This window comes from Danio aesculapii, unplaced genomic scaffold (genome assembly GCF_903798145.1).
Source record: "Danio aesculapii unplaced genomic scaffold, fDanAes4.1, whole genome shotgun sequence".
NCBI lineage: Eukaryota > Metazoa > Chordata > Actinopteri > Cypriniformes > Danionidae > Danio > Danio aesculapii.
The window spans coordinates 15,961-40,000 of record NW_026613681.1 but is presented as its reverse complement, the minus strand read 5'-3'; the positions used below and the strand labels follow the sequence as shown (position 1 = coordinate 40,000).

General features: G+C 35.1%; 2 protein-coding genes across 2 annotated transcripts in view; both read left to right on the top strand.

The window, feature by feature from the left end:
- The window catches only part of LOC130220188 (cilia- and flagella-associated protein 65-like), a gene marked incomplete at its 5' end in the record, with an annotated part of 32,090 nt that extends 21,562 nt beyond the window's left edge, over positions 1–10,528 (top strand). Inside the window, 15 exons of the mRNA XM_056452566.1 lie at positions 582–710; positions 803–979; positions 1,066–1,132; positions 1,231–1,341; positions 2,182–2,373; positions 3,160–3,309; positions 3,393–3,536; positions 4,008–4,124; positions 4,485–4,622; positions 4,706–4,750; positions 4,870–5,093; positions 5,211–5,336; positions 6,730–7,017; positions 8,777–8,911; positions 10,173–10,528. Of these exons, the coding sequence (XP_056308541.1) occupies positions 582–710; positions 803–979; positions 1,066–1,132; positions 1,231–1,341; positions 2,182–2,373; positions 3,160–3,309; positions 3,393–3,536; positions 4,008–4,124; positions 4,485–4,622; positions 4,706–4,750; positions 4,870–5,093; positions 5,211–5,336; positions 6,730–7,017; positions 8,777–8,911; positions 10,173–10,293 (2,164 nt within the window). The remainder of the gene's footprint in view (positions 1–581; positions 711–802; positions 980–1,065; positions 1,133–1,230; positions 1,342–2,181; positions 2,374–3,159; positions 3,310–3,392; positions 3,537–4,007; positions 4,125–4,484; positions 4,623–4,705; positions 4,751–4,869; positions 5,094–5,210; positions 5,337–6,729; positions 7,018–8,776; positions 8,912–10,172) is intronic.
- Positions 10,529–10,617: 89 nt separating this feature from the next.
- On the top strand, positions 10,618–20,258 carry LOC130220186 (melanoregulin-like). Its single transcript, XM_056452565.1, has 5 exons — positions 10,618–10,955; positions 12,698–12,878; positions 14,639–14,729; positions 17,099–17,262; positions 19,988–20,258. Exons 1-5 carry the CDS (start codon positions 10,888–10,890, stop codon positions 20,057–20,059), a joined length of 576 nt encoding a protein of 191 aa, XP_056308540.1. The 5' UTR covers positions 10,618–10,887; the 3' UTR covers positions 20,060–20,258.
- The last annotated feature ends 3,782 nt before the right edge of the window (positions 20,259–24,040 follow it).

Below are 24,040 nucleotides of genomic sequence, written 5' to 3'. Positions count from 1 at the left end.
CTGGTGTAGCTGAACTTGGCATTGACTCTCGCAGCCCCCGTAGCCTATAAATGAGGCCTTCCTCCCTTTTCGACTGAGCTGTCAGAAAAGTTCCTGTCATTGCCACCACATCGCTCTCCATACCTTCCGATACTGGATTGATTCAAAGGAATCTGGCTTTGGCACATTCTGCACTGGCTGTCTCCTCTTCGTCCATAGTGTCCCATGCCATCTCGGGCTTTTGAGCATGTGTTTTTGTGACCGCAGACCATTCCTGGTCTGTGTTCCAGAAGTCACCTTTCTACGACTGGCCATCCCACTTCTGAAACCACTTGTCACACACTCAAGTGGTTGAATCAGAGATATTCAAGCCTTAACATACTTTATGCAAGATTAATTTAAAAGTTAGATCTGTTTTTCTTTGTACTTTTACTTTGAAATATTGCTATAAAAGCAACTCTTTGTGTGCTCCCTAGATAGTTCTCAAATACAATGAGTGTACTGTATTGTTTTCTCTGAATAGGTCTTAAAAAGGCTTACATTTACCTTCATAAAACCTGCATAAACCTTGTTTGTACTCCTCTTTGTTTTGACGTCCACAGTCTTAGACGTTGCCCTTCCATCTTCACCTCAGCCATGGTGGATTTCAGCTTCAGCGCCTCTCCCTTGGGATCAGACCCCTCCAGTGTTCTTCTTCTGTTTAAAAACCCAGGAAGCATCCCTGTAGAATGGTGAGCATCTAGACTTTAGTCTGTCTATAGATTATGGTAGCAAATAAATTATCATTCATAATAAACAGACATGATCAAATGTTTTTTCTCAGGTCATTCCTGTTCCCTGAGGACCAGCAAATTGAGCTGGATTATTGGGCTGAGTCTGGAGATTTCAGTCCATCTGAACTCCACTTGATGAAGATTCAGGACCATAGGCTCTTCTCAATTTCTCCACGCTCTGGTAAACTCCAGCCAGGCCAACAGAAGACAGTTCAATTCATGTACAGGTCAGGAAATATCACAGTTTGCTTCTATATTGAACTTGTTTTTTTGTGGTGCACAAAAAAGTAAAAGGAATATGCTTCTTTTCCAGACATGATTTTGTGGGAACAGATCGTCTTCCTGTCCTGTTAAAACTTTCACATGGAAGAGAGATACTGGTAAGACTAATGTTGCTTTTCTTTGCAGTGCATGATTAATTTATAACAAATGATTTACAGCATGCTGATAAATGTCAATTGTTCATGAATCTTTCCAGTTGAATTTTATAGGAGTAACTATAGAAAGAGATCGGCGCTACATTCACCTCTCCTCCAATCGGCACATTTTTGCCCCAGCAGCCATTGGACGGTTCAGTCCACCCAAACAGGTTGGTATTTACCTAGTTAGACGTTTTCTCAGAAAGTACTTGATCCACAGCAAAAAAAAGTCAGTATTTGTAATTACTAATAATAGTTCATTTATGGTGATGCTAAAATTTAAAGGCTTAATTTTTTATTCCTCCATTCATTTGTTTAATTGCAGGGCATCCAAATAGAGTCACTTGCAAAACAACTTTTGCACAACTTTATTATTTTTATTAAAAAACAATCAAATATAATCTGTGCAAACATTCCCAATCCATTTTTATCTCATATAAATATGTTATTATTATTATTCAAATATATTATTGATCAAATCAATGCAGCCTTAGCTTATGTGAGCAAACATGAGACTTAAAAAATACAAAAAAATATATAGACCATTTTGAGGAATGTAAACAATAACAATGGTCCTAATGTATTTACTGTTTTACATTTTTAGTTTCCATACTGTAGCTCCTGAGAATCCAAAAATGTTCACATATTGATAAATAATTTTAAATGTTTGTGATAAGTAATGATAGATGTTTTAACGTCAAGTTATGATTGAATTGCCTCTTGTTACAGTTCTAAAACAGTTTGATAACAAGCAGGAAATGTTCATGGCCCAATGACATTATCACATTCAAATAATCTATAACTTGTGAAAAAATATACTTTGAATTATGTGGCGAATTTATGCCTCATTTGGTGTAGTCGTTAGTTCATAGTATACCATTTAATTCTTGGAGGATAAAAACCTAAACCTTTAGTTTTATTAATTGTTTTATTACTGGCAGATAGTAAAGTCTTCTCCTAGGGTAATCTGTTTATTTTTAAGTCACAGAGGTGTTAATGTTTCTGCACAGGTGTTTGAGTTGTATAATGCAGGCGCTCTCCCACTGAGGTACCACATTGACACCTCTCCTCTGGAGGAGCTCATGCAGGAGAACTTTAGTCATCCGGTCCTGCAGTGTCTGAACCCCGCTGGAGAAGTGGAGCCAGGTCAAAGCACCATGCTGGAGTGGATCTTCTCCCCACTGGAGGCTAAAACATACACTGTTAGTTACTCCACAATAACATCCTCATAAAATATCACTAATGCTTCTTTGATAAAAAAAAAAAAAATCATATATTAACAGTTGTTTTCATATTTCATAATAAGTATTTTGTCACATTTCAGACAGTACTATCAAATAACCATTAAAAAGCTTATAAATGCTCTATATGTTTCACAGATCTGAGACCATTTAATGCATACATCGAAGGTAAACGGCAATCAGAATGGGATCAGTGTTGAAATAATAATGTTGGAACAAAACATACATTTCTTTTCAATAATCATAGGGTTTACGTCATTATACAAGATGACAGATAGAACATTCAAAGCACACACACACAAATCTTATTTATGTTTGATTTTGGAAAAACTAAACACAATTCTCGCCTGAATTTAGCCATAGAAGCTGTTATGGCATTAAAGGGATTATTCACTTAAAAAATAAAAAAGTAATTCCTAATCGTTTACTCCCTTTAAATGAGTTCCCAGTGGTTCTAAATTGTATGATTATCTTTTTTTTAGTTGGACAAAACAAGATATTTTGAAGAATGTTAAGTAGAAAAACGCAGCCATTTACAGCCATAGTCGGAACAAGCAATAAAAAACACAACGGAAATCAGTGGCTGTTTTTACCCCTCAACATTCTTCAGTATTTGTTCCTTTGTCCAACAGAAGATAGAAATTAAAACTGGTTTGGAACAACCGGAGGATGAATAAATAATGACAGAATTTACATTTAAAGAAAGAAAGAAAGAAATCAAGAAGTTTTAAACGTCATGTTTTACAGGTGGATGTACCTATTCATGTGGTGGAAGGGGACAGCATGTTTGTAGCTTTTGAGGGCCAAGGTTTTGATGAAAGAGAGTCTGAACCCATTCAAATACAAAATGGAGGAATTACTGTGCCTTGCACTCAAAGAATCCCAGTACCTGGACAGGTAAGAAACTGCTTGATGATACAAACCAAAAGTAGTTAAGAGTTCTACAGAAAAGACGCACTTTCCCATTTTTCGTTGCATAGGTGGTGTTCCTGTCAGAAGAGAGAGTGTGTTTTGGTGATATCCCAGTGTGCTCTCGTGGTACACGCATCCTTTTTTTGACCAACGTCTCAAACACTGATGAAGTGTTGTATAAATGGAACATTATGAGAGCTGAATTCCAGCAGGTGTGTGGATTTGAATTAATAGATCACGTACAATTTCAAATGATTTCTGCTCTAATTTTGTTCCAAATGCTTATACTGTTTTTTAACTAAAAAAGGAATTTTTTCTAGCATCATACTTCAGTCAATTTTATTATCTATTTTTTTTCTTGTGGAAAACTTGATGCAGTTTTTAGGAAAAGCATTTGTTTGAAATCTTTGAACATGATGAATGTCTTTATGGTCATTTTTTTTTTATGTTAAAGGGATAGTTCAATTCATTTTTGGAGCTTTAAGTGTGAAGTGAACTATCATTATGCAACTATAAACTGTCATTGTGTAGAAAATGTCATGGTTTCTGTAGTACACAGGAAAAAAATATCAGCAAGCATTAGGCCGTGGAACAAACTGGTGGCATGTATAAATGATCAGATAATCATGGTCAGTCTACACATTGACTATTTACCTATTGACTGTAATTTTATTTGACTGTAGACTATAAATATCTGTCCTGAGAGTGGTCATCTTACACCTGGACAAAGTGTTCTCTGCATCCTGACAATACAGGCCTTGGGCAGCCCCACTTTCTACCAAGAAGACCTCATCTGTGAGGTAACAAATACAAAGATACTCTAGTCTAGTGAATGCATACACATTTAGAAACAAGATAATGTGAGCTACTCTTTTTTTGTTTATCAATTATTTGTAAAAACAAAAAAAAATTACAATTTAAAGTTATTGTTTTCTATTTAAATATACTATACTATATTTAAAGGTGTCAAAACTGCATTTATTCATTATAAATGCTAATTTTGTTATTATCAACTTTGAAAACAGATTAAAATGCAATGCACATACACTGTTAAGTGAAGGCACATGTGAAGAGAACTGGCTTTATATATCCCTTATAAGTTATTTTAAAATCACTATATACCAGAAATACGTCTAAATGCTTGTTTCGTTGATTTTCAGATAACTCTATTGAAGATGCTAGCACAGTATCACAAAGACCTGCGACAGTGGGAAGAGGAGACAGAGAGACAGAAATATGAGTTTACCATCACTGAGAAAGACCTGATACAGTCAAACCAACTAAATAAATACACTCAGGTGAGAAACCACATATTTAACACTGACAAATACCATTTGCTGAATCCAAACAAACATATTAAGTAAGAAATTGACTTCTTCAGGAAGATGCGGTGTTTGAAAAGAAAACTGGCACAAGAAAATATAAGGTAAACTAAAAGGATTAATATACAGTAATAACACAAATTTTGAGTTTATTTGGTGTGGTATTCTGCTGAAAGCAGTGTACAATCTAAAAAATAAATATATTTTATTCTATATGCGGCAGACCCTTCCACCCATTCATAGTAGTGATCAAGCTGATAGCTGTCCCTCAGCAAAACCCAGTCGGGCTGAACAGCGAGCCCGGCAGCACACAGGCCAGGAAAGGAGAAGACGTCCTGAGCCACCCCGTCCTGCTTTACTCCACTTGGGTGTCATTGCACGCTCTCACGGCCTCTTGGAGTACCAGACACATTTCCCCACTCAGTTCAACACTCATTACATCAACAGGTACAGCAAGATATGAAAATCAGTGATGATTTTTTTCATTTAAAAAATTGGACATAATCAGTAAACTTTAGCAGATACATATTTATATACATATATGATATGATATATGTCTTTCAGATCTAGGCAGCCAACAGATTCTTCATCTGACACAGGTGAAAGCTTTTATCATCCATCAGAACTTCCTTCTCTTAGTCCTGGTCCTGAGAGAGACATCATCACACATCTACTCACCTCTTTGCTTCAGTAAGTTTTACTTTTTTATGAGCTATCCTAAACTACTATTGGAGCAAGTGCATTTTTGGAAAGACATTAATACTTTTATTTGAAAAGGGCGTGTTAAATGGATCAAAAGGGAAGCAAAGTCATTTATAATAGTACACAGCATTTAAAATAACCATTACATGAAACAAAAATGTTGAAAAAACATAAAAAAAACCTGACCCCAAACATTTGAATGGTATTGTATATTCTGTAACAGTTTTGGCTTATTAAAAGCAAGTAATTTTTCTCACTGAAGGGTGTGTATCCCCAACAAAACAAAGACGTAGTTCGATAATGCTGTGACCTAGTGCGGAATCATCGTTTTCATTACAACATACATGACTCTTGCAAAAATCAAGTTTATGGATGAGCTAAAGTATTCAAAATTTATTACCAAGGTAGTATGAAGCAGATCAGGGGCGTTGTTAGACCCCAAAATCACCAGCGTCCCAGTAAATGCTTTGAATTACAGTTTTTATGCAAGTGTATTAAGTAATAGTGGTAATCCCAGAATAAAGACATTATTTTCTATGTACAACTGAATCAATGCTAGTGAAAGCAATGTAGTTTAATCGAAAACAAACCGACATACATGCAAAAAACATATTGGAGCTTCATGCACTTCTTCCGCTTGATACTGATACACCGCTCCCACTCTTGATGCGAATTCCAGTTGTTAACATGCACGGCAAAAAAATGCTTATGCTTTGAGGTGTCGTCATGCTGTCAGTTTTTCAAGCTGACAAAACTAATGTTTAAGAAATATGATTATGATTTATTTTTACTAAACATGGATCCTGTATGATAGATATTTGGGGGGTGGGGGGTTGAGGGTGGACCATGACCCAGTAGAGCTTTATGTCTAGCAACATCGCCTGAAGCAGAAGAGTAAGGCTGAAAGAAACTGAAGAAATTGCTGATGAGAGACGAGCATGATGTGGCACAAAAGTTGCAGAGCTTTTATTATGCCACAATCCACCGCTTCCAATTCTTTCGGTCGTGATTGCATGAGGAAGAAGCAGCGCTGTTTTATCATACTAAATACACATATAGGGTTCTGCTTTAGTGCTACTCTGTGCAATCTAATAAAAGGCACAAGATATTAAAGCATCTTTGGTGTTTCCCTGTTTTATTTAAACCAAACCCGAAATCGAGAGTGTGTGACATCATTATATGGTGAAACAGGACACTCCAATGTCTGTCACAATTAAAATCACTTATTTCTGAAGATTTGAACATTCTTCTAAATATTTGAAATAATGTAAACAGAAGGGATATTGTATAATTTAAGGAAAATTATTTTACATTGTTTGCTTTTAAATAGTATGACTTATCATTCCTTGTCTTACTCATTGGTCACACTATTCCTCTACAGGAGTCTTCTCGATGAGCCTCAGTTCCAGCAGTGTCTGTTAGAGGGCGACATTGAGCAGGTGCCGTATTTCACACAGCTGCGTCCGGCTCCTATCCTCCACACAAAAACACAACCCCAGTCCTCTTCAGACAGCCAGGACCTTGTACAGATGTCAAGTGTGTCCAGTGCTGCTCTAGCAGAAACTCACCCAGAAAACTGCAACACCGGGGACAGACAGGAGTATGAGCAGGAGACTCTGACAGAACTTCAGAAAGAGATCAAGATAAAGGTCCAGGAATCCATTCGCAGGTTTGAAAAAAGTCAAATTCATCAGTGCAAATTGACATTAGATAAAATTAGAATTAAAATGTAAACTCCAAGTCAACACACTGCCCAAGACAATGTCATTTAATATAACTATATTATTGTAAATATTTTTGTGTCCCATTGGAAGTCATCTGGTTGAGAACCACCATGCATCTTGATTCTCATTTAATTACATGGGAAAGGATTTAAGGAATATTCCCTCAAACTAAAATTTTCCCCACTTCAAAAAAGGAGAGAAATTAGAAATTATTAGGAGTTAAAAACAAATTATCTTGTTTGATGTTGCATTCAATCTATGTTCATATTTACAGTTATGTTTTTAAAGGGCACCTACGATGAAAATCATCTTTTGTAAGCTGTTTGAACAGAACTGTGTGCAGGTATAGTGTGTCCACAGTCATATTGGATTGATAAAAACACAATAAACCTCTTTTTTTACATTTCTTGACGTTAAAATAGAATCCAAATCCCTCCCATTTTGAGGCCCACCGCAATGTGATGTAGGAGTGCGGTTTCCCCGCCCACGGAATTGATTGACAGCCGCGTATTAACATGTCTCTGTAGTAACATAATTAGTATCATAGTAATAGTAATAATAGTAATAATTATATCAACACGACAGGATGTGCGCAAAACAACTGGGATTAAAAGATCTGTTCAGCTCTCTGTGATCATCTATCATCATCAAATGTGATCAGGAATGAGTTGTACAAGTTTCACCACAGCTGCAATTCAGTAAAATTATAAAAGCAGATGCTTCAATCCTGGTTTATGGACTTAAGTCAGGTATATTTCATACATTAACATAATGCAAACGAACTTTATAACGACATTGTGTGTGACTCATTGTTGCAGAAAGGCTTGAATTAGCTCCACAACAAATATAACAAATAACCTTTGATAAAGTTCTGCTTCATTCTCTGTGCTGTTTATCTACGTGACACGCACGTGGGAACTATGGGCAGGGAGAACCAGCTTTAAAGGCACAGGCATTAAAAAACAGCTACAATGCCATAACACCTTAAATTTCCCAGATTTAAAAAGGGATAATACATAATCTGATGGGTATTTAGAGCTGAAACTTTACAGTCACTGTCTGAAGACACAAAAAATGTATATTAAATCTTGAAAAAGAGTTAAAATAGGTGCCCTTTAAAGAAATGTTACACCATTAACTGACAGCACAACAGTCCCACTTCATGTTTTCATGTCTGGTACATGGTGTCTTTGCAGCCAGGTATGTTCATTTCAGAAATAAAAGTCCAAGTACAGGGTCAAGATCATACATGAGACAAGAGTAGATGTGAAAGAGTAGATTTATTCCTGTAAAAAAATGTTAACCTTTTAAGAAGCTTGTAATTCAAGTTATTTGTGCAATAGTTTACAGTGAGGAAAACAGAAAGAAAAAAAATACATACAGTAGGAAAGAAAACAGTAATTGCTTGCTAATGTTTTATTGCAGGTTTGTGACTCTTCCATCTGAAATTTCCTTTGCCTTTGTCAATGTCATTTTGTAGCATGCCAAATTTATGCAACACATCAGTGCTTCTCTCAGACTGTGTTTTTGCTCACATGACCAAACACTGATTGACCCACGATTTCAGTTGTTCCGAACTGATTTCAGAACTGTCAGCAGGTCACATTATAACACATATTTATTTTAAAAAATGTTGTTTTGTTAGTTATAGCTCAGATGCTATTTAAACAACTTGTCTTTGATCTTTCTTCTGCCTTTCTGCAGGTTGCCTGAGTTTTGTGACCTGGTGGAGGACATTCTACTCAACACCCTTCAGAACCTAATGATGGAGGCTTTCCTTGGTGAGCTAATGCTGACCACACGACCACGAATCATCGCTCTTCCTCCTTCCTCTTCCAGGTTACATCTACATTTGATGTTTATCTCACTTTAATCTCATCGTATGCTGGTTTGGTCATAATTTATTTTACAGTATGTGCCTTTACAATGCACATGACGTCAGCAATCTTTATCTTGGAACAATATTCCAATCAACCAGTCAGATTTGGGGGATAGGTTTACAGTCAATGTCAAGCTTAGGTTTAAAACAAGGATTTGGAGGTTATATGTTATTTTAAATATTTTTCTCCATTTTCTGTCCTAAATTATGGTTTGGGTTAGGTTTAGAATTGGGATATTACTAGCCTTATATTTTTTAACAGGAATGTTGTTGATCTAACAGCAAATCATATTGACTATGCCCTTACATGTATATACTGTGTAGTTATACCAAGAAAGTAATATGTAAAATAAGGTTCATATGTATATTAAAGGGATAATTCATCCAAAAATGAAAATGTACAGTTAATTTACATCAGGCCAGAAAAGACGTATGTGACTTTTTTCCTACATTAGAACATAAGAAAATATATATTTTTAGCCAAAACAGTGGTACTTGGTTATTCATATAATGCATGTCATTGGTCACACGTCTTTGAGATTAAAGGAAACTCTTATAAACAAGTCCAAAACAATACACAATGATGTCTTATGAAGCGAAATGATTTGCTTGAGCAAGAAACTGAACGATATTTACAATACTGTTAGCTTTAATTCACAGCCTATCAAACAGTTCCTGGTGCGCACATAAGTTTCAGATCACCTCATGACAAAATTTTTTGTTAATTTATTTGCAAGACAGTGAGATGCATTTTTTTTGCCAGAAAAATGACTGTTTTGACAAAAAAAGGACACCTCGCTGTCTGATGAATCAATAAACAATTTTTTTTTTAAATAATGAATTTTGGTTATTACCTAGCTATACCCACACTGTAAAAAGTTCTTTTTAGTTAAATTAAAGAAACTTTTATAGTGATTTCAATTTACATCAGTCAAACAGATACATATTAAAATATAGTTCAACTTTGTAAAACTAAAAAAAACATTATGTTGAAACATTATTAAGTCATTAATGTTAGTTAAAGTAAAATAAAACATGTTTTCGTGACTTTTTGTCATATTATTTTTTACATTGCAGTTATTATTACAATAGTATCTATATGTAAAGTGCTATTCTGCTGTTTTTTGTATAAAAACAATCCACTGAGGTGGATCTTCTTTTTGGCTAGTATCCAAAGAGGTATTAGCCAACACTTTACATTTTCCTTTTGTGTATGTGCAGGAGAAGCAGCTTTGGCTCCAACAAACAATCCACTGCTGAATCTAAGATGAGCAATCAGCAGATGCGCTCCCTGTTGACCAGCCCAAGCCCCAGAGTGTCAGACCTAAAGCCAGAACAGTAATGAGCTGTACTGCACTATTAATTCATAACCCTCAGTATCAATGTATAAAATGCATGACACTGATTTATATTAAACTGTATTCAAATGAACCATCCCTGGTATAAATTCACTGAATCTCTTTGACCACCAACAACTAGATCTTTCAGACTGATAATGTTAATAATGCCAAAGCTTAAAAAAACAACATTTTGGTCTTAAATGTGAGAATTGTCAGAAATCTTCTGTGAATTTTAAAGCAGATTGTTTAAAAATAATCTAGGGTCACATGAAGTACTGTAGCCACTTCTATTTGAAGTCATTTCTGTTTCTATATACTGTAAATGTGTGCATTCATAGATAAGGCAGCCACAGATGTTGCATTTTCACTTTTATTCGGAGCGACTTGCCTGTGGTTTGTCCTTAAGGCAGTTAAACAGTGTGATCACATGACCAGAGTAGCCCATTATCAAGTTAAGGACACTGCCTGTGAGAAATAACTTTGGCAGCACAATTTTCTGTCCTAGTGCATGGAGGATGGTGACTCTAATCTAAGGACTGTAAGAATGAAGCACTGATTTTTAGCTCATTGTAAAGGGAAAAGTTTTGTTGCTCTACATGGGTGGCTTTTATTCTGGTTGCTGTCCTATTCATGAAACCACTGAAGAGAAAGATTGTATTCTAAGGTAAGTGATTTTTCCTTCTATTTATTGTACATAACTAAATATGTACACAAGTAGTGATACATTTTTTTGAGTATTAAAAAAGGAAAATAGTATTATGGTTACTGAATCAATTATATTTATTAATCACAACATTTATTGTTTTATACAGAAGGGGAAAATTAAGGCACCACTATGGGAAATTATCAGTTTCTCTGAATTTGGCTAAACAGCTAATGATATTTAGTCAAAAACTATTTTTTTTAGTCTAAAAATAAAATTTTTAAATAAAAATGCTATTATTTTAAGCATAAATTTACAATCAATTAGGTGAAAAATAAAAATAAATTTTACGTCACAATATATTAATTTTTAGATGGCAATACTAGTGTTTTAACCTCAGTTAAGAAATTTATATTTAGTGGAATAACCCTGATTTTTCCATCACGGCAAATAAAAAGAAATTGTGTTTTTAACATAACATGTTTTAATGTGTTGTCAATCATATGCCCGTGTACATAATCAGGAAATTATTCAGGTGCAATCATATTAGTATTTAGGAGTGCACATAGATAAATCTCTTATATGGGACACTCATGTAAATTGGATATGTGAAAAACTCCATCAAAGGCTTTATTTTTTGCATAGATAATGGTTTTATTCTGTATTGATCTTTTCTATCAATCCATATTTCAGAGTGTCATCAGGTATGGTTTATCCATATGGTATGGCAATCTGTCTGTAAATTTGAAATCAAAAATTTTTAATTTTGTCAGAATTGCTATGAAACTTAAAGGACTAAAAACCTTTACTAGCACTCAGATTCTATGAGAGCAATGTACTTTGAATGAAGAGAAAAGAATTCTGAGCAATCCATCTCATGTACTCTTCCCATGTTCTCTTACCCTCCAGTAGAAGATCCAGAATAACTCACTGCAAGCGGAATAGGCTCAAAAACTCTTTCATTCCAATGTCAATCAGACTGTTGAACACTAGTCAGTAATTCGTACGTCTATGTATGTGTTTTATGTGCATGTTTTTAATTCTTTACTGTATAAGGCTATGCCAAAATAAAAGTCCACAAAAAATTCCCCCTTTTAGGGGACAATAAAGTATACAAACACACAGTTGAAGTCAGAATTATTAGCCCCCCTTTGAATTTTATTTCTTTTTAAAATATTTCCCAAATTATGTTTAACAGAGCAAAGAAATTTGCACAGTATGTCTGATAATGTTTTTTTCTTCTGGGGAAAGTCTTATTTGTCTCGTTTTGGCTAGAATAAAAGTAGTTTTTAATTTCTAAAAAACATTTTAAGGTCAAAATTATTTGCCCCTTTAAGCTATATATTTTTTCGATAGTCTACAGAACAAACCATCGTTATGCAATAACTTGATTAATTACCCTAACCTGCATAGTTAACCTAATTAACCTAGTTAAGCCTTTAAATGTCACTTTAAAAATATCTAGTAAAATATTATTTACTGTCATCATGGCAAAGATAAAATAAATCAGTTATTAGAAATGAGTTATTAAAACTATTATGTTTAGAAATTTGTTGAAAAAAATCTTCTCTCCGTTAAACAGAAATTGGGGAAAAAAATAAACAGGGGGGCTAATAATTCAAGGCGGCTAATTATTCTGACTTCAACTGTACAAACATAAAAAGATACTGTATATTTTCATAGCTGTATTTGTAACACTGATTAATATCATTAGTATCCAGATGTGTCGGTGGTGTATAGTTTGATGTGGTCTTTTAATGCAGGGTCGGCTCCAACATGGCCAGTGTGTCCAGTTTCTGTGAGACAGCTGTGAGTCATCACGAGCTGCAGGACAGCAGATCTGGATCTGAGAAGGAGGAGAGAATCTCCACTACTGAGGAGAAATCAGATACTGAATTAAACGCCTTCATCCAAATGAGGAACAAAGTGGACAAAGATACTGAGGTGAAAAACGACTAACATAAAGCTGTTATATGTATCAAACCAACTGTAAATAAACTGTATTATATTTACAACACAGAATTCAAATGTGTCAATGTAACAGTGTACTCAAATATATTTTTATGGAAGTAAATATAATGTTAGCATAATTATGAAACTAGCACTTACAGAGTTTCTGAAATGTTGGCTTACTTTATTATTAATGCATAATTTGTATAGTTTTTAGAAAGAAATGTTTTTGAATGTTAGACAACTATCACTCAACAGGCTTTTGAGCAATGTTTATTTATCCATCAATTTATATTCACTCATCATTGCATTGAATTATGTTTTGCCCCAAACATAGAAATATGGTCTGATTGTGAGTAAAATTGGACATATTTGTTTAGGTTTAATAGTGAGTGATAACACAGCTGGCTCACACGTTGAAACTAGAGATCTCTGTAGCCATATTATACAACTTACATACTACAACTTACATACTACATGCAAGTATTTAAGTAAGTTATGGCTGTCCTCCATACAAATGTCTTTCTATGCATATTGCCTAACACTACTTAATAGCCTGTGTTGGGTGTAATTAGTTACAAAGTGACTAGTTACTGTATATTATGTTTTTTTCTTCTTTTTCATTCTTTTCTAACACATTTTATCTGCTTTTATGCTTATTTATTTATTTACCATTTTTATTATTTGTTTTTATTTTTCTTATACTTGTTTCTTTTATTCCTGTTTATGTAAACCATAAAAAAAATATATATTTTTAGATTTGCCCTACAATTACAATTGAGAATGAAATAAAAAAGGAAATTTGGTGTTATTAATTTGAATAATTTTGGATTGATACATAGAAATGTTTAACATTTTTGAAAGTGTATTTTAAAATAAAATGAAAAAGACCTAAGTTTTAAAAATTTAAAAATTAAAGAATTACAATAGTTTGATTACTATTGTCTATGCATTGAGATTTATGTGGATTTTAACTAGTACTAAGTCAAGTAATTCAATTAATTTTTGTGTAATTGAATTACCTTTTAGACAAAGTAACTAATAAAAATACAATTTTGATGACATTATTAGCAATGAATTAAGTTTTTAAAGTAACTTACCCAACACTGTTTACAGCAGTTGTGACTTGAGCCATTGACTTTTTCATGACTCTTTAAGGATTTTGTTAAAGAGTAAATATTTTGGAATTTAGGTTGATGCAATTTGCCAATTTTATCAAATTGAATTCAGCTCACCAAACTGTGCCAGGCAGACAGGTGATGAGGAGTTCAATTCAGACATAAAAAAAACCTTAAGGTGAGGACAATTATCTGGCCTTTCACATCTCTGTAAACCACAGTCACAAACTGCAGGGAGCAAATATTCTGACTCAGCAGTCATTTCTGAATTACTTTTTGTGAAAATATAATGAAGTACATCTCATTCTGACAAACCCTTTTCTTGTATGTCCGTGGCCAATTCACAGAGGATCAACAAGATTTGACTGTTCTCGTGTTTATCAGGTGCAGGCAGTTGGAGGAGCACATGGTCTAATGTACTTACTCACTTGTTAGAGTCAATAGAGGTTAACTCAATAGTGATGCTCTGTAAAGCTTGCTTTCTTTCTTGCTTATTGAGCATTCTTCCTGTTTTCCTCAATTCCTGTTATACTGACCCAGATTTATTGATTGGCAGATTGTGTGCGTGTGTGCGTGTGTGCGTGTGTGCGTGTGTGTGTGTGTGTGTGTGTGTGTGTGTGTGTGTGTGTGTTTTAGGAATGGGAAAAGCTGAATTATGATATTCACACTCTGAAATGTGCTCGGAAAGAAGTTTGTACACGTTGGAAAAAGATCTTATTTCAGTTGGGTGAGGTGGCTTTTTTAATGTATTATTTTAACCCTCTGATGCTAGGCTTTTTTCATGTGTTTGTATTATTCTTAGGGCATTAAAATATATTCCATTACACATATATATATATATATATATATATATATATATATATATATATATATATATATATATATATATATATATATATATATATTTATTTATATATATAAATATTTCCCAAATGATGTTTAACAGAGCAACGAAATTTTCACAGTAAGTCTGATAATATTTTTTTTCTCTGGAGAATGTCTTAATTATTTTATTTTGGCTAGATTAAAAGCAGTTTTTAATTTTTAAAAAAACATTTTAAGGTCAAAATTATTAGCCTCTTTCAGCTATATATTTTTTTCGATAGTCTACAGAACAAACCATCATTATACAATAATGATTAAGCTGTATAGAAGTGACTTTAAAAATATCCAGTAAAATATTATTTACTTTCATCATGGCAAAGATAAAATAAATTAGTTATTATAAAAGAGTTATTAAAACTGTTATGTTTGGAAATGTGTTGAAAAAAATCTTCTCTCTGTTAAACATAAATTGGGAAAAAAATAAACTGAGCTAATAATTCAGGGGGGCTAATAATTCTGACTTATATATATATATATATATATATATATATATATATATATATATATATATATATATATATATATATATATATATATATATATATATATATATATAGTTGAAGTCAGAATTATTAGCCCCCCTGAATTATTAGCCCCCTGTTTATTTTGTCCCCCAATTACTGTTTAACGTAAAAAATTCAAAGGGGGCTAATAATTCTGACTTCAACTGTGTATATATACATATATATATGTATATATATATATATATATATATATATATATATATATATATATATATATATATATATATATATATATATATATATATATATATATATATATATATATATATATATAAGGTTAAAAGGGATTTCAAGCAGAGCAAGGAATTTTTTGGCTACAATAAAAAACATTTTAATGTCATTTTTACATATTTGCACACATTTTAACATTTAACGTAATTTCTTTAACACGTCTTTTAAATCAAAAATATTTTTAGTAAGTCCTTTTTTTGTCTATTTATTATTGTAAGTATGTTTGATTTGAAACAAACATTTTATATACTGTATACATTCAAGTTTGGGGTCAGTATGTATTTTTTCCTTTAAAAGACATTAACACTTTTATTCAGGAATGATACTTGGTATCATGATACAATGGCATTAAAAGTAATAGCAAAAGATTACTATCGAAAATAGGTGCTGTTTCATTGATACTTATGACAGATTCATCCCAAAAAATAAAATTTATTGAAAAAACGTGAGGTAGCTTATGCGTCAAAGAAGCATATTAAAAAGATTTCTGAAGGATCTGAAAATGGGAGACATTGAAGATAAATGCTTAATAGAAACTACAGTAGTTACCCCGCTATACTAAGATAACTTGCTAATTTCTTTTTAATATTTCTCCATCTTATTGTATTTTCTCTTTGCTATATTTCATGCTCTTGTCAAGACTTAAACGTCCCGTGAAATTAAAATAAAATTTTTTAGATGTTAGTTTCAGTCTGTTCCAGGTTTTAGGCTATTTATTAGCTAGTGTGCTTCAAAACAGTGACACAAACTACATTTAGAATTTTTTAATTTAATTTATATAAACATGTAAAGCTTATAGTTTGTCACTTCCCCCTAAATGAATCAATTTTTTTCAGGTCACAACATACTTCGGTTTCTCATCTTGACCAATCAAATACTCTCTATTATCTGACATAGATCATTGAATCGGATTTGATCATTACATTTTCAAAATTTCAAATATAAGTTTCCTCAAAAATGTGGAATGTCCTTATGAGGAAAACTATTCAGTTTGTGTTGAACAATGTTAAGAATTTGTTCTTAATTTTACAATGGACAGTGTTGACTAACACAAATAGCAACTCAAACGTGACTCTTAAGCAGGTCACACACCGGAAGCGCCGCTCAGCGTCGCAACACGGCGCGCACATGACAATTAAAAGTATCACACACCAGATGCGAACATTTGCATGATATTTAACATGAAACTAATCAGATGGCGCTCTGTGGCGCAGCAGAGAAATGAATAGTGTCCTGAGTCGTGGCTGGGCGCCTTGGACAGCCGCCGACATGGGGCGCCGGTGTGTGTACCCTGATAGGAACCTATGTTTAAAATTCTGAAATGTATGGCCCTGCGTGGCGCTACGTGGCGCACCGCCGAGCGCCACTTCTGGTGTGCGACCTGCTTTATTTGACTGTGTAATGGCTGAATAGGGTGAACGTGTCATGTAAATGTGTCTGTATGCTGTTGATTCAGGTTACCAGAAGGAGGTGGAGTCTTTACTGACAGTCAACAGACAGACTGTTCTGAGTGACAGTGAGAATGTGGAGAAGGCCAGAGAACTGCTGAGAACGCTGTCAGAGAAAACAGGCATCTTCCCTCGCGGACTCGGCAAAGGCGAAAGATACGTTTTCATCATGGTAAACTAATGACTGAATACAAACATTATACACTCCTGAGCATTTTATCATACCACTAAGAGTTCTCATTTTTTTAGAGTTGCTAAGACAATCATAACTGAACTAAACAGAAATGTAATTAAGATGTGGAGTATGCATATATAAGGGGCATTATTAAAGTAAACATCGCAATCAAACTATTACCGTCATGTAGGACTTTTTTCCGACAAGATCCACACACGTGGCTGTTAGTTAAGAACTGCATGTGCACACACACACAAACGCACATCGCGAAATGCAGACGTTTTTTTCTTTCCATTCGACGTGCATTAATAAATTCCATAACACTCTCACCAGTCCTTACTCCTTATTTGCGTCTAATACCCCAGTTTGTCATGGGGGCATCAATGAATGTTCATGAGTGAATGTGAAACTGCCGAACTGCAGTTAAAGTCACCCAAAATTACAGGTAACTCTTACATGAAAGCACTTCACATAAACACCTTAATTATATTATTGTCTATTAAGGCAAATAACTAGATTACAAATGTTCATGTAAATGTAGTCAGTAGTGTCTTCGAAGTAAGTGAAAGGTCCAGAAGGGCATCTTGCTGATTTGATTCAGAAGGGCACTTTTTTGTCAGACGGCTCACCGGTTTGATTTTCATTCAATGTCATTCATTTTAAAAAGCACTCTGTCCATTTTATTTGTATATGTTTTATTCAAATGCATAAACTCTACAGATGCCTGATAGTTATATGTAGAGCTAACATTAATCAGATTCACTCTAGTGAACTGCATCCATGTTTGCACGTCACATTTGATGCTGTAAATTCACAGACTCAGAAGGAATACACACAGGTTCGAAGACTCGTTCTCACCATCTACAGTGTAATTCAGCCAGGTATACATCCGCACTAAAATATCACAGTGAAAGTCATCATAGCTTACATAGAAAAGACCCAGCTCCCAACCAAACTTTGAGAATACATTGAATATTTTTTTTATCGCCCATTAAGAGTCTCGCATTAATGCAGCATGTTAACGCCGATAACAGCCCACCACTAATATATATATATATATATATATATATATATATATATATATATATATATATATATATATATATATATATATATATATATATATATATATATATATATATATTTACTAACTGGCCACTTTATTAGATACACCTGACTATTACTGGGTTGGACCCCCTTTTGCCTTCAGAACTGCCTTAATCCTTTGTGGCTGATTCAACAAGGTACTGGAAATATTCCTTAGAGATTTTGGTCCATATTGACATGATAGCATCACGCACTTGCTGCAGATTTGTTGGCTGCACTTGCATGATGCGAATCTCCCGTTCCACCACATCCCAAAGGTGATTTATTGGATTGAGATCTGCTGACTGTAGAGGCCATTTGAGTACAGTAACCTCATTGTCATGTTCAAGAAACCAGTCTGAGATGATTTACCCTTTATGACATGGCACGTTATCCTGCTGGATGTAGCCATCAGAAGATAAAACACTGTGGTCATAAAGGGATGGACATGGTCAGCAACAATACTCAGGTAGGCCGTGGCATTCACACGAGGCTCAATTGGTACTAATGGGCCCAAAATAGGCCAAGAAAATATCCTCCACACCATAACCACCACCAGCGTGAACCGTTGATACAAGGCAGGATGGATCCATGCTTTCATGTTGTTGATAAACTGAACTGAACTTAAACACTAAAAACTGAACTACACTGTTCCAATTTACTATGACCTTTTATGTGAAGCTGCTTTGACACAATTTACATTGTAAAAGCGCTATACAAATAAAGGTGAATTGAATTGTTGATACCAAATTCTGACCCTACCATTTAAATGTCGCAGAAGAAATTGAGACTCATCAGACCAGGCAATGTTTCTCCAATCTTCTATTGTCGAGTTTTTGAATTGTAGCCTCAGTTTCTTGTTCTTAGCTGACAGGAGTGGCACCTGATGTGGTCTTCTGCTGCTGTAGCCCATCCGCCTCAAGGTTCAATGCATTGTGCGTTCAGAGATGCTGGAAGAAATCACCTTTCTTCCCCATTCTGATACTCTGTTTGAACTGCAGCAGTTTGTCTTGACCATGTCTACAGGCTTAAATACATTGAGTTACTATTGGAAATTTGTGTCAATGAGCAGTTGGACAGGTGTGCCTAATAAAGTGGTGTGTGTGTGTATATATATATATATATATATATATATATATATATATATATATATATATATATATATATATTCATTCACTCATTCATTCACTCATTCATTTTCTTTTCAGCTTAGTCCCTTTATTAATCTGGGGTCGCCACAGCAGAATGAACAGCCAACATCCATATACATACTCATTTACACATACACTTCGGCCAATTTAGCTTACCCAATTCTATAGCGCATGCCTTTGGAAACCGTATATATATACACAAAATGCATGTTGCAGCTGTTACTTCTTGCCTAACTGGTCAATTATGTTGGCTTAGTTTAAGAGATTTTCTCCTATATGGTCAAGTTAGGACCCTTAAGATGTCTTGTGAATATGGGGCCTGAGTTTTAGCACAGTACTGTATGTGTACATTTACATGGACTCATCATGATTATTATTATGGGCTTTTAATTTAAATATACTTGATCAAAGTTCCCTCACAAAGAGGTAAGGGGATTTTCAAGATAATTGAAATAGTTGTTTTAATTGTTATGATCATTTTCTAGGATCGACTGGTGTCCTTGGATAGTGCTGAAGACTTTGTGCGTTTGGCCAGAGAGAAGTATCCAAGAACTTAGTCTTCTGATGAACAAGAACCTTTGGGTTTGGATTCATTTGCTCTCTTTGATTTTTCTGCTTCAACTATTTATTTGTTTTATTTTTATTTTTTTTTGCAGTAAAGTCTTTATGTTTTGTTCTGGACAAAAAAGATGGAATAACATTAAATTCTTATATTCAGAACAATATCTGTAAGACATTTGCATCTAGAGCATATCTCACTATAGATTTTTATCCTTTTTAAAAATAATTCAGTTTAATTCTGTAATGTAAATGTTAAATATGACTGCAATCATTTATTGTGATTCAGTAAGTTAATGCTTTTTCAAATGAATGTGCTTTTGTAAATAAAATGAAAATAAAAATGATTGCATGTATCTTGCCATCAGAGGTGTAGTCGTGGCTATATGCATGTATACTCTGTATGCCTACTTTTTTCCACGAGCTGTTTGGGTATTACTGGGTATTGCTATAGAAACACATGTATCACATGTACCCCAATAGGTCATGGAGGAGCAATCGGGTTCTCCTCAGGAGCTCTCCTCATCAGCACACGTTTTATTCATTCATTCATTTTCTTTTCGGCTTAGTCCCTTTATTAATCTGGGGTCACCACAGTGGAATGAACCACCAACTTATCCAGCATTTGTTTTATGCAGCGGATGCCCTTCCAGCTACAACTCATCACTGGAAAACACATACACACTTATTCACACACACATACACTACGGACAATTTAGCCTACCCAATTCACCTGAACCACATGTCTTTGGACTGTGGGGGAAACCAGCGCACCCGGAGAAAACCGACGCGAACGCAGGGATGAACATGCAAACTCCACACAGAAACACCAACTGATCCAGCCGAGGCTTGAACCAGCGACCTTCTTGCTGTGAGGCAACAGCACTACCTACTGCGCCACTGCATCGCCATAGCACAGCTGTTTTCTCAAGCAAAAATGTAACTCTTAACAGACATTTTGCTGTTTTTTCAAATTAACTGTGAAGATAGAACCCATTACAGTGCATGTGGCATTAACTATATCATACATTCATGCACAGAATTAAACACAGTGACAGAACCACTCAATAAATGTATCATATCATTTTTAAGAATTCACACTTAAATGATGATTGATAATAAAGCGTGTTTTGCATGCTGTCCCGGGAGAGAGCCCCAAGCTCAGAATATCTTTGAGCCCGGGGCTCTTTCCCGTTTGAAGGGCGAGAGGAGAGTTTGAGTTCAAGTGGGTCTCGAGAACTCCCTTGTGAACTGCTGAGATATATCTGACTAAGAGTTGATTAGGATGCTATTTGAAGTAATCAGTTTACTTATGGTGTACGTTTTTGGATGGAAAACCCACGCGAAACACGGGGAGAACATGCAAACTCCACACAGAAATGCCGACTGGCCCGGAGAGGGTCGAACCAGCGGCGTTCTTGTTGTGAGGCAACAGTGCTACCCACTGGGCCACCATGCCTCCCTATCAGAGAAGGGGAGAAGTAGGGGTGGAAGGGGGGATTCTTCAAGATGAAGATGACTGGAGTAGAAAGCTCGGGTAATTTATAGTGTGTCAGTATTCATCTGATTGGTGCAAATACGCGGAGCTAATGCGATAGCAGATGTGTTCAATCATAAGCATGTGATCCTCTCGAAATTAGTTCATAAGTAAACCATGCTTAACTGCATATCAAAGTGACATCATCATGTGTTGTATCATATTAAAAATTATTTCCTATTATGACTTATGATAGTGAAATATGTAAATTAGCCTGTGCGTTTTTAATTTGTTTAAATGTATGACATTTTGAATTTAAAAAGTGGCAGTTTTATTTATTTAATACATGAAAAAAATTTACTTGAGTATAGGCTAGTAGCCTATTTGGGTTTTTGAAGAAGTGTGCTTTGCTTTTGTTTTTCTGATTTAAAAAAAAATATTTATTTTAAACGGATAGCGAAATGCATTGAGTATGGTATCGAGGTCAGCGATGAGATCCACGTGCTCCAAAGGGAATCTTTTTGTGATAGATTTGTTGAGCTCTGCTATGTACAAAACCCGAAAATGTATGCGCATCTGCCTGTGTCAGCGTAATGCCACAGAACTTGCCATCTTGTAATGCCTTGTTAAATTCTGTCTCCGCCTTGCCTGGGCCATTCATTAAATCCTGTAGGCTAGCAAGGGTCATGTTCACAACAGTTTAAATGTGTGAGATGTTTACATCCTCTTTCTGGAATTTGAGATTTATACGGTTCACAATGGCCGAGACATCAGACAATAGATGAGTTAGGGCAAGGAATGTGTAAGTTTGAATTTGCTTTCTAATACCCTTAGCTATCAGGCAGTTTCTCGAGTTCTCCTCCTCCTCCAATTCCATTACCATGGAAACCCAATTGCTTTTAACTGCCCTCTCCTATGACAGCCAGCGTGTAGCCTATGATTGTTTTAGATTCAACAGGTCGTTTGCCTCCATTTCTTTTTGGAGTTCGTTCAACCGTTTTCTTTGAATGGGGAAATTCTTGTAGTATGTGTCTATGCTATTAACAGTGGTGATATATGCACTTATTTCACTCACAGCATTGGATGCATCACGAGCAGCCAGTGCTATTCTGTCCACACTAGAGTGAATGTTTATGAGGTAGGGACAATCATTCTGATGAAGATGCTGTGCAACTCCGGCCTTTCGACCCACCATAACATTCGCTCCATCATTTCCCAGTCCAACTACCCGATCCATAGCGACACCATGTCCTAACAACACATCCTTTATTTTTGAGGTGATGCAATCTGCAGTGGGAGACGGTATTGCATGGTTTCCAATGAACATGGTTTCATGGTCCCCTCTTTGCTGAATTGTCAGGTATATGATCAGCATTTTCTAAACAGTGATATTAGTTGTTTCATCAACTACTATCCCGATGTATCTGCTTTTGGCGATGCGATCATTAACAGCGCGTTATAGTCATTGCTATAGTCTCCTCCATCTGACTGACAGTGTTGTGGTGGGTGTAAACGTGTGCACTGTTAAGATTTGGACACCCAGCGGGACTGTAAGAGGTGTATTAGGTTAGGATATAGGTGACTCGGGGGTGTTTGAGTCCGCCATATGCAATACAACTTTAAGCTGTGTTTTTAATGCCTCGTTACCGGCAGCCTGTGACTTTTCGACATGCTTGACCATCGCTCTGGTTGAGCACTTGTAAAGCTTGATGATCAATCAGTGCTGATTTCTGCCTAGTTGTGCACTGTCGGACAAATCTGTTACTCATTTTAGCTTTTCTACAGATGTTTCAAACCATGTTGCCACATTCCCTCCTCAGCCAGGTAAACTCCTGCTCCCACTGAACTCTGTATTCCCTCCTGACCTTGCTACCGCTTGGTTGGCCTGTAACAGTTGTCGGCGACTGGGGATTTTTGTCTGTTTGTTCTTCATAGTCCACACTCAGCTGCCGTGACATTTTTGCAACTGCAAGCAGCGGTGACAAAGAGGAGACAAAACAATACAATTGCTAAGGGCAATCGCCATCAGCTGGACAGGAGTGGGAATTACAGTTAGCTACAAATTACAATAGATCCCCCTCAGCATAATCTGTCAAAATGATGGCTCACCTTCAGATTTTTCCGTCACTGCTGAAAAAAATCAGTCAATGACAGAAAATACTTGGTTAACGCGACCTCTTGTATAGAGTGTATCGTGTGTATATGTATAGAGTGTATAATGTGTGTGTAAAGGGTCAATAAATATGTAATGTGTGCATATATATAAATAATAAAAAAGGGATCCCCCTACAAAAGTTTCGGTGATTAAATGGATGTATTTTGAATACATTAACTATAATGTGTTGTTGGGCTAATTCCAAAGTAATTTTTTGTATATCCTGTACAGGGTGCTTAATGCATAAAAGACGTTGAACAGAGCAGCTCGGGTCAGAGTTCATTACAGAGCTTGTATTGATTTGTTTCTTTACTTCTCTGCAGTTAAGAAAAATATGGTTTGTATAAA